At 45.9% G+C, this 16,519-nt stretch overlaps 1 protein-coding gene across 1 annotated transcript in view; it reads left to right on the forward strand.

Moving 5' to 3' along the window:
• The first annotated feature begins 244 nt into the window (after window positions 1–244).
• Window positions 245–16,519, forward strand: part of LOC146789065 (uncharacterized) — a 38,726-nt gene continuing 22,451 nt past the window's right edge. Inside the window, exon 1 of the mRNA XM_085629970.1 lies at window positions 245–365. Coding sequence (XP_085486096.1) covers window positions 354–365 — 12 coding nt within the window. The 5' untranslated portion in view covers window positions 245–353. The remainder of the gene's footprint in view (window positions 366–16,519) is intronic.

Below are 16,519 nucleotides of genomic sequence, written 5' to 3' on the forward strand. Positions count from 1 at the left end.
AACTGGATTTCAACTATTACTAAAAATAAGAGAGCCAGTGGGGCCTCCAAGAAGCGTCTTTATTTCTTCAGTTAACACGCCTTCCCCCTGCCTCGGGCCTTAAAGGGAATAAGAGACGGAAGAAGACTGACGTGGTCACGCCTGTTGCATGGCACGTGGGCCTTCAGCAGCTCCCTATTGGTTATGCAAAACCGAAGGGACTGACGGGGAGGAAGTTTGTATTTGCTCCATTTGTACGCCATCAGTTGCAGACAGAAGACAATTATACAAATGACACAATGCTTCACATCTAAAGCCCCAAGTGTGTCATTTGTAAGTGGGAACCAGATTTGCAGCGAGTCGGCATTGAAACCATGCATCTATCGGTAAGTACTTTGGGGCTACAGTAAAAGATGAGTTTATATTACTCAAGGGTCGTCACCAGGGCGAAGCAACTGGGGTTAAATGCCTGGGGCTGTGCATTAGACAAAGTGCAGGAAAAATTTAAAACGCTATTATTATTATTATTATTTTAAAAGGGAGCCTCTGAGGGCTCCAAATAAGCCTGGCACTCCAAGGTAAATTAATCAGTCATCATATGGCTTGTGAATATACTACGTTTTTGCAGTACAGTGTACTGGGACCTTTAGAATGGAGGGCGAGGAGAATTCTTTCAGTATTCTCCACATTTTCAGCACACGAAATGATCGAGACCCAGATATTTTACTTGGTAAAGCACACCACAAGATAGTATAAACGGGAAACCATGGGTCATATGTGTATTCTTGGGAGACAAAACACACGGGTGCTGTGAGTTCTGCTTGAAAAGGCTCCCTACAACTCCTTATCCTGCACAGGAAGGGCATCCTGATGGGGTTTCTTTATTGCACGTGCACCACATCTGAATATTCCACAGGTAGAGGGCCTAGCCTGCACAGTGTTTGTGGAACAATGTTGCTTATGCTGGTGGACTGATACGTTTAATTTTCAGTCTTACCCAATTACATTTCAAAAGAACATGCAAGCAAAGTAATCATTTATATTTGCTTATTATGCAACTATGTGAGTTTTCATCTTCCAGCTACACAGATTAGCAACTGCATTATGGGAAAAATGCGTACATGCTTTTTTGTAATCCGAGAATTACTGAAAATATAAGTATGAAGCACTTTACTGCTATTATTTATACACCTATGGGTTGAAATCAGCAACTTGTGGGATGAAGTATTTTATACTCCAGGTGGACAGCAAGCCTGTCTTGGTGTTGTTAAGTTCCCTGTTTGTGTGTTGAGGGAAGCTTTCATTGCTGCTGCTCTAGCTATGCTCTATTTGGGATCAGAAAGGTGTGCAATAATACCGGCTATATTGTTACTAATGTTTGCCTGAGGGACTCTTTCAATTGTATTTGTGCTTGGGCATGTGGCTGGCATTTGAAGCTGTTGTTAGGCTTAGTATGACTGCCACATGGTTGGTTGCCCCTTGGATCTGTGACTGCTGTATCGCTGACATATCATGGCAGCAACCTAATTAGTACATGCTTGGTGTTTGAAATAGGCATATTTAGTTTAGCAATCCTTTTTATTACGGGTATCACATTTAATTTTGCACTTATTTTAGTTTTTTTTTTGCTTCAGTAGTGTTACTTTCTGGATGTAATCAAAATAAAAGGGTATATGACATCAATTCCTGTAGTGCACCGGGCCTGATGTTTTGTAATGTAATTTCTTCTAATATCGTTGTGGGTGGGTCATAGCTCATAGGGCATGTGATGTCACTTCTGCTGCTCTTAATATTTTGGGGAATTGACGTCTATGGATTATAGATGCTGAATCAGAAGTGTATGCATTGGGGTTGTTAATCTGAGCATTGCAGGGCTGAGGCCTACTACATAACTCAAAGTTGTGTAAAAACACCAGAAAAAGCAGCCTTGTTGTACAAGTTCTGTACCCTAAATCGCTGTCTCCAAATTCTCGCAGCTCTTACTCTGTTTCTTACCCTGCAGGCTCCCTCCTTCCAGACGACCTATAACCAAAAACATCACCTAGTCATGATTTAAACAGCACTGTCTTTCATTAAGTAATGTTCAGTTTAGCTTTAGTAACAAATTAACAATATGTGGGTGCTTTCATTGCATAAATGGTGATTGTAGTTATATCGAGGGCTGCTTCCTTTTGAAAAAGCAGCAAGGCAGGGAGAGACAATGTAAAGGCCCACACTGTCCTCTGGACTCTCATTTCCTGAGCTTAATTTGAGACGGTTGTTGCAGGTGGTCGCCACCAGCATTCATTTTTGGGGACTGGGACAGAATGATAGAGAAAGGCAGAAAAGGTGTAAAGAAGGAGATAGAGAAAGACTGGAAAACAGGGACGAGTGAAGAAAGCAGGGATGAAACAGATCCTGCAAAAGTAAAATAAAGTGACAGGGAACGTTTGCTGACATAAATGTCACCCCCACATTCGACAGTGCTGGTAACGCGCTTTTGCCCATATACTTTGAGCCCCGGCACTTATTATTTTACAAATTAAGCACTGTGGTCCCGGATATCACTGCCTTACTCACTATGATTCCCCCCGTCGTCATGTTTCTTTTCTGTCATTGATTTGAAGAATGTCTTCTTTAGTATACCCGTTGATGAACAGAGTAGGGATCTTTTTGAATTCTCATTGGCAGGTCGTAGTTTCCGGTTCTGTAGAGCTCCACAAGGATATATAGAGAGCCCTTCCATTTATAGTCAGGCCTTCAAGGGCCAACTTGATTCCCTGTCCCTACCTCAAGGTAATGCATTACTCCAGTACGTTGATGAATTGCTCATAGCAGCAGACACCGAGGCATTATGTAAAAAAGTTACGATGAAATTGCTCCTGCATTTGGCACAGTTCAATCACAAAGTTTCCCTCTCCAAGCTCCAATATTGTCGACATGAGGTTACCTACTTAGGTCATCTCCTGTCGAAGGAGGGACGCCGCCTCACCCCGGAACGAATACAGACTATCAGTAAAATGCTCCCACCAAAAACGCACAAAGAGGTCCGTGCTTTCATTGGTATCACCTCCTACTGCCGCCAATGGATACCCAATTTTTCTCTACTCATTAAACCATTGTTGGCCCTCACACTTAAAGATGTTCCTCACCCGCTTCCTTGAACAAATGAGTGCCAGCGTGCATTTGAAGAACTGAAAACCGCCTTGTGTTCGGCCCCGGTGCTAGGCACCCCTAGTTATCAGAAGCCCTTCACTCTTTTCATACATGAGCGTGATGGTTGTACATTGTCAGTATTAACACAGCGTTTCGGTAACAAACAACGCCCCAGTGCATATTTTTCTGCAGTTCTAGATCCCGTGGTATGCGCGTTGCCCAGTTGCTTGAGAGCAGCAGCCGCAGCTGCCATATCCATTCGCTGATCTGCTGGTCTGGTTGATACTTTATTGAATAGGACAAAAACTCAACACCTTACTAGTGCACGTTTGTCCGGATATTAGTTGACTCTCTTAGCCAGTCATATCACCATCCGCCGCTGCACTACACTGAATCCAGCCACATTGTTACCTTTTTTTTGATGATGACACTAGTTCTGATCCGCATGATTGTGTCCTCTGGACGGAGGAAGAGACCAAAAGCTGTGTAGACTTGACTGACACACCCCTCACTGATCCTGATGGTACCCTGTATGTGGGTGGTTCTTGTTTCAAACTTCCTGATGGTAGCACAACTGCCGCCTATGCTATCACCACATTACAGACAGTGGTGGAGAGTGAGAGGATACCTTACCAATCAGCACAGGCCGCTGAGTTAGTGGCGCTGATAAGAGCGTGTGAATTGAGTACGGGGATGGCCGTCAACATCTACACTGACAGCCAGTATGCTTTCGGAGTGGCCCATAATTTTGGGCGACTGTGGGCTGAGAGGGGATTTTTAACTTCTCACAATACTAAGATACAACATGGTGAACTGGTCAGCAGACTGTTAGAAGCATTGACACTTCCTTCCAAGATAGCTGTGATTAAATGTAGCGCCCACAAGAAAGTAACAGATGACATAGGAAGAGGTAATGCATTTGCTGACCAGACTGCAAAGGAAACAGCAAAAAATGTCTCCACCCGTATGTATGTAGCTGGCCCCTCAAATTGGGTACCGGAGGGAGGGATGCATGAGGACACTCTTGAAAATGTGAAGGAAATACAGGCGGAGGCAACTAGAGAGGAAAAGGCTCTCTGGGAAGAGGAAACAGGCCTATTAGGACGGATCAGTCTGATCAACAGCGGTGGCTGTTACCCAATGCCTATGTTTTGCCAGTGGTCACTATGGCTCATGGCCCAGCACATATTAGTGCAAAAGGTATTTGCAAATTGCTAGCTCCGGTATGGCACAACAAGCACATCCCAAAATATGCTGAGAAGCTAGTCAGGAATTGCATGATTTGTTTGATGCATAACCCAGGTAAGGGCACACCAACACCTGCGCCCCCATCTTGCCCCTTCGAGGTGCTCCAAATAGATTATATTCAGATGGAAAGATGCAACAACCTCCGATATGTCCTGGTGGATGTGTGTGCCTTTAGAAAGTGGATTGAGGCATAACCCCTTAAGGACAACCCTGCTATCAGCACTACTAAGATCCTGTTGAAGGAATTCTTTCCCAGATTCGGAATGCCCAGAATTATCTGAAGCGACAACGGAAGTCACTTTACAGGAGAAATAATGGAGAAAGTGTGTGTAGGGATGGGGATCAAACAGAAGTTCCATGCCGCCAATCAACCCCAGTCAGCGGGTCTGGTTGAACGCCACAATGGGACATTGAAATTGAAATTGGCTAAAATACAGGCTGACACAGGACTGTCTTGGTCGGACGCCCTGCCCCTTGCCCTTTAATCCACTAGAGCCACGGCACATTCCCGAACCGGACTATCTCCTTATGAAATAGTGTTTGGTCGACCAGCTAATGTTTGGGGAGTGCCCCGCACAAAGAAATATTCTGATATCGAATACCCATTGTTGATTGATTACTTACATGAATTGACCACTAACCTGCGTCTTATTCATCGTCAGGTACAGGACATCCTGCCACCCAAACCCGAGGGCCCTGGCCACACCATCCAGCCAGGTGATTGGGTCTGCATCCGCAACTTCCAGAGGACCAAGAACCTGGAGCCGAGGTGGAAAGCGCCCCAGCAAGTGTTGTTGGCTACCAGGTCTGCAGTGAAAGTGGCAGGAAGAAAGAATTGGGTACACGCGACGCACTGCAAACGAGTGCCTCTGCCACTGCCATATGACCAGTGGGTCAAGGAGGGCCTGGGAGACGACGAATGTGAACAAGTCACACGCTTTGTACCCTTCAGTGACGCTAACGTTGCCTGGGCTTCATCTGAGCGAGAGGACAACGACATCCTGCAAGCTGCTGTTCCTCCATGTTTGAGGCTGCGGGGCACTCAACAGCCGGAGCCTTTGTTTCCTGATCAAACAACACCCGGGTCCACCAGGTAAAACCTTCAACCCAGAAAAAAGGACTGAAGAGAAAAGGGTCTCTGCCCTCTACCTCACCTGGCTTGACGCTCGCTGCAGGGCTGTGATATTTGCCGGCAGATATATACGACCGGTACCGGTGCAGCGGACCGAGTGTGTCAATAGGACTGCTGGAATCACTGTCCGGTGAAGCAACCAACAATCACAGGCAGCAACTAGGGAAGACCGGGTGAGGCATGACGGTGACAAAAATGAACGTTGAAAGCTTAAAGGACAGGAAAATGAAGAAGAGAAAGTACATAAAGATAATACATGGCCGGTACACGATCTGTCTACTTGTACTCATAATTATTTTACTTGTACTGGCCTGCCTCGGGTGGATAACACACGCTGCCCTTGCAGCACCTGAGTCTCCTACCTCTAAAGAATCGCCTCATCAGCATGTGTCATTGCCCCCCCACGTGCAAACAAGAAGGGCAGTATTTTATAACAATACTTTCCTTCAGATGTTACACCAGCACCAGCTTGTGGTGAATACAACGAACTGTTGGGTATGTGGGTTGCTGCCCCATACTGCGGGTACAGGGATGCCCCTGATTCCCGCTCCCTTTTCTCGAGCCGGTTCAGCCTACGGACGGTTTACGGTATTCTTTGACGCCTTCTATTCAGGTAAACCATCTACGCGATCCCCAGGCAAAAATAGTAGCAAGCATGCATTTACCCACATTTTGGCTACGGAGTGGCCAAATATGAATACAACTTCACCCGAAAAGGATGAATATGAGAACAACCACGGGTCTTTCTATCAGCTGAGCCTCACCGGCAGTGGAGGGGGACGACGGCTGCCGCCCCTCAGGGACCTCCCTCTCTACCCACATTCTGGACGATACTGCATCGAGAGCAGTGGAACAGTATGGGTGGGGGAGAGTGACTGCGCCTACACGCTCCAGCTTAATGGCTCGACTTGCACAGCTCTGGGGGCTTTGCTCAATACCTATTTTGTGTGCGGGAGCAAGGCCTACACCTGGCTGCCCAAGTCATGGGCTGGCACCTGTTATATTGCTTGTTTGCTTCGCCCAACATACACAGCCGATGCAACACACCACATCCAGAAGAGAGGTGTAATTGACGCTGAAGACACAGCTGGCCAAGAATTTGGAGACTTTGCTAAAGGGTTCCTCCCCTTTTGGGGCCCTATGGTCAATAGTCGCAATATTCGACACATTACAAGAGTGGCAGAGGCCACCATCAACATGACTGCCGGTGCTCTCAGTAACATCACTGCTAAACTTCAAGCGGACCGCCTCATGACATTGCAGAACCGGATGGTTCTTGACATAATCCTAGCGGACCATGGAGGAGTCTGTAACTTGATCAGAACCAGCTGCTGTGTATATATACCTGAAAATGCACCGACAGTTTATCAAGCAATCCAGAAGCTCCATAAGATTGTTTCCGACATCCATCAGGATGAGGGTTCATGGTCCCTAACCGGTTGGTTTTGGGGCCTGGTCTCTCAGTGGGGATGGAAGATATTGATTTTCGTTGCCATCATTGCAGCCACATTCTTTTCTTGCTGCCTCTGTCTTCAATGTATGCCCGCGCTATGTGGCCTCTGTGCCACCTCTTTAACACCCAAGCCAGTAAATTCACACCACCAGAATGCCATGATGATGCTTGAGAAGGAGGTCCAGAATATGATGGACATTGACCTAGGTGATGACTGAAAGTTGCCTCTACATGGCAAAAGGAGGGACTGTTGAACTGTGCTTAAAATGGCCACTGAGACTCCATTTCGTGTTCCCATGCTCTCGGCAACCTGGTGAAGGATTGCTTTCTATGTCCCTGTTAAAACTTGTTTAGCCCTCCTCGCTCCTTGGGGTTGAGCCGAATCCAGAAGCTGTTTGTGCACCTCGCCCACCTCCCCCCGGTTGTGTCAGAGACTTAGCCACATCCTCTCCACTGTTGGTAACTCAGCCTCTTATACCAACAGCTGTGCTCCGTGACCACGCCATCTGGACGCTGAAGCAAGAGGCTGTGTACATTGTGCAATCAGAGACAGACACTCTCTGGCCACGATTACGCCACCTGAGACTGATGAGGAACTTGTTGGATGTGTAAAGGGTGTGGCTAGTGCTATAATAATGTGTGCGCTGCGGAGTGAAGCAGCAGTCTCCGGAGAATTGTTCTTGTACCATTCTGGGACCCTGTCCTTAGCTCGAGCTAATAAATTAAATTGACTTTCCTCCACAGCTAAGTTGTCCTGGTCTCTTTGGTAATGCATGAGTAATCAAGGTGAACCCGTAGATTCGAGATGTCCCCTGCACTGCTGGCTTTGACCCTCCAGTCGGGGGGGGTCTATAAAAGCCGGTTCTACAGGGACATCATTTGAATGGCGCAACAGGTGCAGTGGCACCAGGCCCAAAAGTTGTGAGAGCTCCTCTAAAAGCATAATATTGCTTAACATCAATTAATTTTATTATTTCCCTTTTTCATTTTTGAACATTTTGCTATTCCTTCCCTGCACTATTAAAAGCACAACATATTGTTGTATTGTAGAAAAGCATGTCCTAACACTTTAACAGACTTTCTGTAACTTATATTGTACAACTACAACTTACAACAGTTTATTATTAATCACATAGGTGAAACCTACTGCATTTACCAATGCTTGTTTTATTTTTAGTAGGCACGAGAGATTAAGTGATTTGCGCAGAGTCACATGATGTTGAGCCCACCCAGAGACTCGAACCCGCTTCCTCAGCTCCAAAGTCGGCAGCTCTGGCCCCTAGGTCACAACCTCTGGCTGGGGCATTCGCATTCAGCATGAGACTCCCGGATTCAGGCAATGGGAGACACTGAGAATGACGTCAGGGGTACGAAGAACGATCGGACAATATGTAAAAGAATGTAAAGTGTGTTTTCATCCTTCTCCAAACATGTGACGACAAACAATACCCAGGTCAAACAGGATTACTTTAGAAGTCATTCCAGAGTCATCGGATGATCATCCAACTACTGTAGAAGTCATTTTCACATCATCAGACATCATCAAGCTTTCAAAGTCATCAGCAGAGTTTAGAAACCTGAGCCTGATGATTTGAAGATGACTTGAAAATGAGATTCTGATGACTTCACAAGATGTAATTAACCACGACGATTTCAGGATGACTTGAAAATGATTATCTGATGACTCCACAAGGTGTGACTGCTCCTGATGATTTCAGGATGACTTGAAACTGAGTACCTGATTATTTCACAAGATGCATTGCTACTGGTGGTTTAAGGATTATTTGAAAATGACTGTCGGATTACCTGACTAGCACTACAGCCTTCTAATTAAAAAGGCTGGTTTGTGATGATTTTAGGATAATTTGTTGATTGCTTCAGGAACATAGACAAATTTCAGTTTATTTATTTTTAGAGATGCTCAACCTTTTCGAAGATTTCAGAATCTCCTTTTTATTGCACAATGAACACTAATTACACATTACTGCATTTTCAACTCTCCAATTAAACCTTAGCATTAGCGGAGACTTCAAAGCTAGAAGGCCTGGGTGCTATACAGTTAATAAAATCTAAATTCGGTTTATTTTCTAATAGTTGATTTTTATATATGCTGGCTCAAATTGTATGGCCACCTGAATACATAGTAATCATTATTTCTTGGAGACCGCTGCAGCTTTTGGGCAATGCGCTCTCTGGTGCTTGCCATTAAAGTCATTTTGTAAAGTATTTGCACAACTGGTTTATAAACTTAATACAAAGGTGCATATTGGGAGCTGATATTTGCATTATTCCTTCTTTACTCAGTTGAGTCTGACTCAGAAAATGGTGAAGGGTCAAAGTCATTTTCACAAGAAAGTGCGGATCTTATAAAGCAGCCAATCATTCACTGTGACCATCGCGGCACTAACTGTCATGAATATATACGGGGCACGCATGACACAGCTCAGCGCGGGAGTTTGTGTCAACAGTCAACCCCAGATATACGTCATGTTAGAGTTAGGTGTGTGTACTACAGCTCCTGAAGTACGGCGAAGATGCGGCCGAACACAGCCGTCGACTTTGAAACTCGGTGACTAGGTTTGGATCCCAGCGTCTGGTCATCACCCCGTGATTCTAGACAAACCTCTTATTCTTCCCGTGCCGAGAAGCACAAAAGCACAAAACGAAACTGACCCTATGTATTGTAAGTAATCTGGTGCTTATGTAAAGCGGTATAATATCCTTGGGCCAAGCTCGCGCCACATAAGACTGCAAAATAAAATAAAAAGTATCTTCTATCCTCGAATATCTCTGACTGTCTCTGATTTGACACAAGTGCAATCACTTTTCACTCAAAGCCCCCTCTGAACCTGTTGCATTCTGCAGTCCCGGGGGGAGGACGAGAGGGGGGCACAAGGGTATGAGCTTTGTCTATAGAGATAACACTCGTAACCGTAATGAGCTACTTTTGAAATATCGCGTCGAGTTTCCCTCTCTTTATGCAGTTTATGTTGTTTGTAATTATACATTGTATATTTGTTGACAGCTATGTAAAGCGCTCTGACGTGGGCAATGACGTAGGCCACGCTTTTCAAATAATTCAATGAAGAGGTGCTTATTTGCGGAGTTTTTTGTGTCCCGAAACAAAGGCCTTGAGTGGAGGTCTCCCGCGGGGCCGAGATGTCAGGTTTCTACTTCAACACCCCTCGCGCCCTGAAGAGATGGAAAGTCCCAACGGGATCTGAAAGTTCTGGGGAATTCCCAGAGTGACCCCCCCCCCCCCCCATCTGCGCCTCTCTGCTCGGAGATCTCACCTTACAGGTTCCTGAAAAAGAGGGATCATTTATTTTATGGTATACATTTATTGTATATTTGTTAGAAAATCAGGAGATTCTGAAGTAAAAAAAGAGATAACCACAGTAATCTTCTTGAGGAAGACTGTCCGAGGCTATGCACCCCTACACTCATGGGCGTAGGAAGTGTGGGGGACGCGGGGGATATATCCCCCCAGATTTTGGAGTGGGGGGGACACGGGGGACAAGGGTGGGGGGGACGAGGGGACAAAGGAATTTCCCCTCTCCCTTCTGTTGTCGCAGGGCCATTAGCACGCGAAAGCGCTACCTAATGGCCCTGCACTTGACCTGCCTGGAGTCAGAGGCCACCCGCCCTCTGCCTTTTGTTATGCTGCAGGAAGGCTCAGCCGTTCTGGGAAGGGCAGAGAACAGAGAAAAACGCCGTGTCTTTTCCTTCATGGCAAGGACCGTGTCCACTACTCCTGATCTGCCTCTGGCGGCTGCCCTCCTCTCTTTATTCCTCCATCTCTTTCTGTCTCTGTCTCGCTCCTGCTTATGTGCTGATTTCAAGAGGCTGCTCTTAAGGTACTCTCTCTTGCCTCTCCTTTTCTTTATTTGTTCCCCTGTGAAATGGATCCAAAAAAGGCTGAACACTTTGGCTGTAAATGTCCTCATTTTCTGACCGTTTTCTATTGAAAAGAAAAACCTCGGAATGGAGAGAAAAAATAGTTAAATACCTAAATAAAGCAATACAGAGTGGACAGCAGACAGGCCAGACTGTTATTTACACCCACACACATTAGCGCCACTTTACAGAGTTTGCCAGTGAAAGCGCTACTTTCTTTTTATCTTCTTTCTTTGAACAACATTGTTTTCCCAGGGTGGGTAAGTGCGCCATTCCTAAAGGGACTGCAATACCTGGTTGATGGGTAGAGTGGAAACGTTTAATATGATCGTTTTCAACTTTTTAATTATTTTAGCTTATAAGATGCGGCTCTGTGTTTGGGGATGTGGTCTTTTTTAAACCAAACTGCATACATTTTGAAAGGATATAAGCAATGGACATTGAAAGGGGTCCCTTCCTGGTCCTGTAGCCATGTCTTGAACTTTTCAAGCAAAATCACTTACTGATTTCTGAATAATGAGTTTAAAACCGTTAAGGTAACCATGTTTTTTTCTGATTACAGTTCACATGCTTTGCTTATTCTTGCATCCCCTATGAGTGTTTGCTTTTTCCAGGGTGTTATTCATTTTTTTCAGGCAGCATTTTCCTGTTGTCTAGTGCATAATTTGAATTTAGTCGCAGCACAATTGAGTTGTGCTGAAGGCAGTGCGAGTTTCTCTCAGTGGGGCAGTGTGGTGTTCAGTGTGGGAGAGAATGTGGCACTCTGGCCAGAGCTGCTGAATTTGGAACTGGAGAACCATGTTCAGACCTTCATGACCAGTTCACCATACCACACTCCTGACAGAGCTTATTCCGATGCTACACCTTAGAAGGCCCAATAGACCTTAGAAGCCCAGGTGTCTTAGCACCCGCTGGTGGACCTGTCCACCACAATCCATACTGCAGTTCACTTCCAGTCTTACGGGCAGGCATATGAAGAAGCACATCCTAGATCGACAGTGAATCTGTCACTGAGGTCACAAGACCCTTGAGGCCAGTCCACCTCACCCATTGGTACCTCCATTGGCCTTTTTCCAGCACTAGCAGTGCAACTTGCCAGGGGTTGGCAATGTAGGATTTGCATGCACACCAAACTTAGGGGGTGATTATAATGGCAGTGGCACCGCCACGTCACCCCGTCGGTGGCGGTCCCACCGCCATTGGTGACTGCATCACAGCCCGCCATATTACAATGGCGGGTGGTTACCTGGCGGTCGGAAAGACCAACCACCACGCACCCGACTGGCTTCTTGAGCCCGCCGGTGTGGTGGAGGGGCTCGTGGTTCCTACAATGCTGGTGGTGCCTACCATGCACCGCAGCAGGGATTACGATGTCCCTTACCCGCCACCTTATCAATGGCGGTTCACCTGCCATGGAAATGCTGGCGAAAGGGACATTGGGGGCCCGTAGCAGGCCCCTTTACCCCTGGCCCCCAGACATGGGTCCTGGGGGGCATCAATGATGCCCCACAACATATCACTGCACCATGTGGCAGGCACCGATATATTTAATATGTTCCTTTTTTTTTTTACTTTGCGGCGGATGATGCAGCCAGCAGCACCTGCTGCAATGTAAAAGATAGGCACTGCGAACACCTTAGTGGCAATCGCATTGTAATGCCTATCGTGGGGCCTCCACCTTGAAGGCCAGCGGTCCCATTCCCCGATTCGATGGCGGTGGTACTGAAGTCCGCCTGCCATCGTAGTCAGCCCCTAAGTTTGCATTTTATGAATATGATTCAGCGGGAAATAAATTGATGTTTGCAATTTAATTGACTTTGGTTGGCCTCTTATCTATGAGATTTCCCTGTTGAATGTGCCTTTACATTATACATTTTCGGTTGTATGAATTGATTGCATACTACACTCTCCTACAGGTATTAATTTGAGTGTCATTAGGAGTGTCTGGGACCAATTGTTTTCTTAGGAATTGTTTTCTTTACTAACCTTTGCAAAGGGCCCTAAACTTCACAGCAACACAAGTCACATTTCTTTTAGTAATTTGGGATCCGTTTGAGCTACAAAATTGTTTTGGAGGAAATCGTTAGATTATGCAGCAGATGATGTATTATGTGGCAAATATGATATAGCCATAGTTATGTGGAAAACATTTTTCCACTTAATTTTGCCCCAACATTGTAGTTGATCAATTTGTATATATGTTTTTTTTTAAACATTTGGTCTCATTACTATATGAATGTAAATAACAATAAAGCATACATGCAAACTGTGACTACATGCCTGCTTTTCTCAATATTTCACTTCGAAAGTATGCAATTGTATTTGTTTAACGGGTGGTGATTTGTATAGGGTCACTGGAAAGTGCACAAGGTTGTCCCTGTCCCCCCCAGAATTTTAGTGTCTCCTACGCCCCTGCCTACACTCCTAGTGTCACTAAATGGAGCTCCTTGTGAAAGACACACACCGGCCCTGCACTATTCTCCCTCGCTGATGTCACTACCGTACGTATCTAGCTCTGGCGTGACCTGGCCGTGGCACAGTCCTTGCACTCCTGATGTCACTGTATCTATCTCTGGTGCGACACATTGAGCTCCTTGTGAAAGACACACACGGGCCCTGCACTATTCTCCCTCACTGATGATGTCAGTACCGGATCTCCTTGTGAAATACATATCTAGCTCTGGTGTGACACATGGAGCTCTTTGTGAAACACATACCTGGCCGTGGCCCAGTCCCTGCACTCCTGATGTCACTGTATCTACCTCTTGTGTGACACATGGATCTCCTTGTGAATCACGTACCTGGCCATGGCCCAGTCCCTGCACTCCTGATGTCACTGTATCTACCTCTTGTGTGACACATGGAGCACCTTGTGAAACACATACCTGGCTGTGGCCCAGTGCACTCATAACGTGTCGTCTGCATCTACGGGGCGGCGGCATCTCTTGGAAACTGCATTTTCAGCAAGGACCTAATTCCCATGGGACCACCTCTCTTCGAGGTACAGTGATAAGTACATGCAATATGTTACGATTACTATTCTTTTTTTGTTGTTTTTTTTTTGTATCCTTCTCTCTGTTTTATTGCATACATTTGGCACAAAAGCGTTTCAATGCCCGTCTCTCTCTTCTGCGCATGCATGTATTCTTTCTTTGCTCCCAGAGCGGAGTCCATTTGTCCCACACATGGTCAAAGTCCAAACAACCTGTGCATGCATGTCTTCTGAATCCGGCCTTTAACCCACTCCGGAACCAAGGCCAGCAATAGGGGGGCGGGGGAGGGAGACGATCCTACCACACCCTCTTACGACTGTCCCAGGACCTGCATAGCATCCGTCACCGGTCAGTCCCAGGCTCTACATGCCAGACTGTGGTGGGGGACCTACTCACGGTCCGTGTCCTCTTCCTAGCAGTCAGCTCCGGTCTGCGGACCTCTGTGGGCGAACTGGGTGAACTTCCACCTCCTGTCCGTCCTGCATGGACACTCTAATCTCCCTATGCCAAGAGCAAGGATGGTGGCAGACTGGATGGGTATGGGTAGCCCTCTGTGGTTGCAACCTGGTCAATATTGTACCTGCTTGGCCATAAATTTCATGCCTAAACCAGGACAATAATTTAAAAAACAAGCATTGGCATAGCCAATAGGTCTCGCCTTTGGGACCTTATAAGTGTTTAGCCATGCAACAGTTGCATAACTAAATACTTATAAGGTCCCAAAAGCGAGACCTATGGCTATGCCAAGCGGCCATGCGGCCGCGAAAGTGAAAGTGATCGCGATCACGATCAAACATCAAAGCTGCTGTGCGGCCGCAAAAGTGAAAGGAATTGCGGTAAAGCGTGGCACGCGCGCCCGCGCACATGCCTTGTAGCTCTAGGCTGGCCTGGTAGCACTTTTTGGAACCCTCGCAATAAGTCTCGCCAGATCAGCACATGCGCTGGGTCAAGCGAGACCTAAGAAAGGAGCAAAAGCCAGTATTTTTCTAGGTTTTCAACAGACGGGCCATTGTTTATTTGCATAGGAATATCAATGCTTATTTGGATTTAGTTGGTCCTCCTCTTCAAAACAATAATGGACTTAAATGATTTCTACAATAATTAACAGGAGCTGAAATCCATTGAAATATTTCACTCTTCACCTTTATATCCTGCTCAGGGAAACGCTGTCAGTGCAATGCGTATGCTCTGGTGCGCTATATGCCATAAAACGCAATCTGCTCCTCACTGAGACATAACAAGGCTGACGCAATTACGGGGTTGTTTTTATTTCCATCGAGAGCAGACATGATGTGGCCGCACTGTCCAATCTAAGCAAGACGGAGACTGATTTCTAATTCCATAACGCTGGGCCCTGACAGTGGTGACACAACGAACAAGAGGAAGGGACTGGAGCTCGGTCCAGTAACGATCAGTGTCTAAAATGAATTCAAGCATTCTCCTTATCACAGTTTGTTTTCTTCAGAGGAACGATCTTAACTAACAGAACGTCTTGGAATATACATTTAATTAGTATTACCTCAAGACATATATATTTAAAAAAGCTTGTTTGCAATGAAAGTGACAAAAAGCAAGGGTAATTCCGGAGCCGTATAGAGTAAATATATCAAGTAAGCAGGAAACTGAAAGATTGTATAGTTCTGCTGTTGAATATACCATAACCAAGGTCACGTTTGGTACAGTAAGTTACATATTGTATAATTTCAACCAGCTATTTCTAGTAAAAGCATGTGGATTGTCTTTTAGCATAACACAAGTGACGTTACTTCTTAACACAAACAAAGCTGATCTTTGTTAATTGGATATGGCCCTGCCCCTTATTAAATTTCACTGTAGGAAACAACAATTTTGGGTACAGGTTGATTGGGATCAGAGGGCTTCAACACCAGTTTGCAGACAAGAAATTAACTGAAAATTATTCTTTGAATTTCAGAAGTAATTAAAGGTAACCCTTGACTATGCTGCAGCTCAAGGGAGCGAAGGCGTGGTGACTGGGTCTCAGCACTGAATGGTGAGTCAGTACGCGCTAGGCCTTTTGCCACCCGTGGCGGTCCCAGCCTTTGCCGCAGTGGCCGTAAGAGGCTGTAATAGGCGAACAAACCCTGTGTTTGCCACAGTCCAGAGCACGGGGAGGCCACCGCACCCAAAACTTATGCCACCCGGGCCTCACAGTGCTGGGCCAGGGCTGGGAAGCTCTTATAGAAAAGAGTCCACAGACGGTGCCTCTTTGTCTAAGTTCTTTTATTTATTTATTTATTTTTTATTTTATTTTTATTTTTTACAGGATATTTTATAAACATACCAAACATTTGTCTGTCGGGTTCGCCGCCCTTGGGCTACAAAGTATATCGGTTAGTATAATGGTAACTTTTGGTCGACTCCCCCATTGCTGGCTAAATTCTTATGGTGAAAAGAGAGGTCTTAAAGTGGGAGTGTATAGGACAGATTGGAATAAGTCGAGGAGGAGGATAGGATAGAAGCACGACTGCATACTCTTCTCATGGACAGGTCGTCCTTTTGTTCTAGTCTTTGCCATGGCTCCTGATTGGAGCAGTTTCTTACGGAGGGTCATAAGGGACTAGCGCCTTGTCCAGAGCTTCCCATAGGCCTCTGGATGTCGCCTTCCACGGGGTGTATTGCATTGCCAGGTTGTCTGCTCCCCTAAGGTGGATGATCCAGTTG

The sequence above is a fragment of the Triturus cristatus genome, chromosome 10 (genome assembly GCF_964204655.1).
Source record: "Triturus cristatus chromosome 10, aTriCri1.1, whole genome shotgun sequence".
NCBI classification, from domain to species: Eukaryota; Metazoa; Chordata; class Amphibia; order Caudata; family Salamandridae; genus Triturus; species Triturus cristatus.